The sequence below is a fragment of the Eptatretus burgeri genome, chromosome 2, assembly GCF_056783735.1.
Source record: "Eptatretus burgeri isolate ZD-2024b chromosome 2, Ebu_testis_v1, whole genome shotgun sequence".
Classification (NCBI taxonomy): Eukaryota; Metazoa; Chordata; class Myxini; order Myxiniformes; family Myxinidae; genus Eptatretus; species Eptatretus burgeri.
The window spans coordinates 145,612,011-145,614,510 of record NC_140962.1 but is presented as its reverse complement, the minus strand read 5'-3'; the positions used below and the strand labels follow the sequence as shown (position 1 = coordinate 145,614,510).

The 2,500-nt window shown below is 39.4% G+C and overlaps 1 protein-coding gene across 1 annotated transcript in view; it reads right to left on the bottom strand.

Moving 5' to 3' along the window:
- Window positions 1-1,837, bottom strand: part of LOC147033441 (uncharacterized) — a 3,708-nt gene extending 1,871 nt beyond the window's left edge. Inside the window, exon 1 of the mRNA XM_085859332.1 lies at window positions 1,618-1,837. Coding sequence (XP_085715458.1) covers window positions 1,618-1,725 — 108 coding nt within the window. The 5' untranslated portion in view covers window positions 1,726-1,837. The remainder of the gene's footprint in view (window positions 1-1,617) is intronic.
- Window positions 1,838-2,500: the final 663 nt, after the last annotated feature.

Genomic DNA, 2,500 nt, shown 5'->3' with positions numbered 1-2,500 from the left:
AGGGATCGAAAGCATCAAAAAGGTTGCAAAGTGACAAGGGTCTTAAATTGTCCAAAGGTCTGAAAAAATCTGTGATAGATAGATGAGATGGGATTAATCTATGACAGACAGATGAGATGTGATTTGTCTGTGATAGACAGATGAGATGGGATTGATTTGTGACAGACAGATGAGATGGGATTTATCTGTGATCGATAGATGAGATGGGATTTATCTGTGATCGAGAGATGAGATGGGATTTATCTGTGATGGATCGATGATATGGGATTTATCTGTGATGGATAGATGAGATGGTATTTATCTGTGATGGATAGATGAGATGGTATTTATCTGTGATGGATAGATGAGATGTGATTTATCTGTGATAGAGAGATGATATGGGATTTATTTGTGATAGACAGATGAGATGGGATTTATCTGTAATGGATGGATGAGATGTGACTTATTTGTTTTCAACAGATGAGATGGGATTTATCGGTGAAAGACAGATGAGATGGGATTTTTCTGTGATGGAAAGATGAGATGGGATTTATCTATGATAGAGAGACGAGATAGGATTTATCTACGATAGATAGATGAGATGGGATATATCTGTGATGGATAGATGAAATTGGATTTATCTGTGAAAGACAGATGAGATGGGATTTAAATGTGATGGGAAGATGAGATGGGATTTATCTGCAATGGATAGATGAGATGGGATTTATCTGTGATGGATAGATGAAATGGGATTTATCTGTGATGGATCGATGAGATGGGATTTATCTGTGATGGATCGATGAGATGGGATTTATCTGTGATGGACAGATGAGAAGGATTTGTGTGTGATGGATAGATGAGATGGGATTTATCTGTGATGGATAGATGAGATGGGATTTATCTGTGAGAGATCGATGAGATGGGAATAATCTGTGATCGATCAATGAGATGAGATTTATCTGTGATCGATCGATGCGATGGGATATATGAGTATTTTTTCTCGAAACATTATTTATAAAGCCACTGACCAAATCCGATGAAGCAAGACAGACGAATATACCAATGTTTCATTTGCCATTTGAATTGAAGTTCTGTTCTCACTTTGAAAATAAATATTGAATATTTGTAAAATAATCAAGCATTTCATGAAACCAAATTAAGTCCCCAAGCCTGTAATTTGAATATTTTTCAACAACTGTGTTGTGATGGTGGTGATGCTTTCAGTCTCATCCTTCGTGAGTATTCCCGCCCCCCACTCAATTTTTTTTAAGTTGCCCGAGAAGGATTAATTCCTCTGTATTTTCTCTTGCGAATGAAGCCCTTCGATCATTCACATGATCAATTCGGAAATGTTAACTGAGCACATGAAATTTCGGCACTGCAGTTGTCACTGCATCCAGCATGTGATCAGAAGGACTGATGGTCATTCAAAGGTGTTATAGTATTTGTCAAACTCAGGCACAAAGGCCGAATTGGACCGTCCTACGAAGGAGAAGGACCATTTATGATTGATGGCTTCATCAGCAGGAGAAAATAAGCAGCTGCAAAGTGTTAAAACACATCAGAACATGTGGAGGTGAACATGATCTTCACCCTCTTGTAATCTGGAGTCCCATATGTTTGATAATGATTGCTTACTTGTTGGCAGTTCTTTACGTGAATATGTTGCTGCCTCTGTATCTCCTCCTCATGCTGTTGTCGCTCCTCCTCCTGATGTTGGCGCAGTTCCTGGAACTGATGTTCCATATCTGAGAGCTTGCTCACAACATTTGCTTGACTCTCTGAAAGTCTTTCATTTTTCAATGTAATCACATCGATTCGTTTGTCGTTTAGTTTCAATTGTTGTGACAATTGCGCAATCTGTGCGGCAGAAACACGAGTGTCATTGACAATAAAGTTTCTATTTTCTGTTGCACATAATCAGAAAGAAAATGACATGTTTGAAAATATATTAAAAACCACACAGCTCACCACTGAGCACCACTTCTATCCCATCCCTCAATGAATAAACATCAGGAATTCATGGAGGTATCTCTCTCAAGCATAAACTCGGATCAATACTGGTAAAAGGTGCAAAGTTGACAAGGAATTTCACAAAGTCTAATCAACACCAGTTCTGGACACCAATCTTTCCTCGTTGGAATACCTTTTGGGAAAAGGATAATCGAACACTGCTGGCAGGGTTTAACAAACATGCACAGCAGTCTGAACACCAAGACAAAGGAATCCACACCTTTAGAATCCATGAATTTGGTTACACGATGGGTGAGCACAACGAATGATCATAAGTAGGATTGGGGTCGGGGGGCAGCCCACCTCCATATAATGAACATATCTCTGCCAAACAACCCATGTATGTTGTAAAACTACAGCGAAAGCATTTGGGAAGGTAATATAAACCTGTGCTGGCAGGGTACACCATACTGATGGGTTCGGAGACATCTCACCTCAAATGAGTGTATATCGGTAGAAATGGGAATTCAGTGTGCATATATCGCAGTGGGTGGAGATGACAACCTGC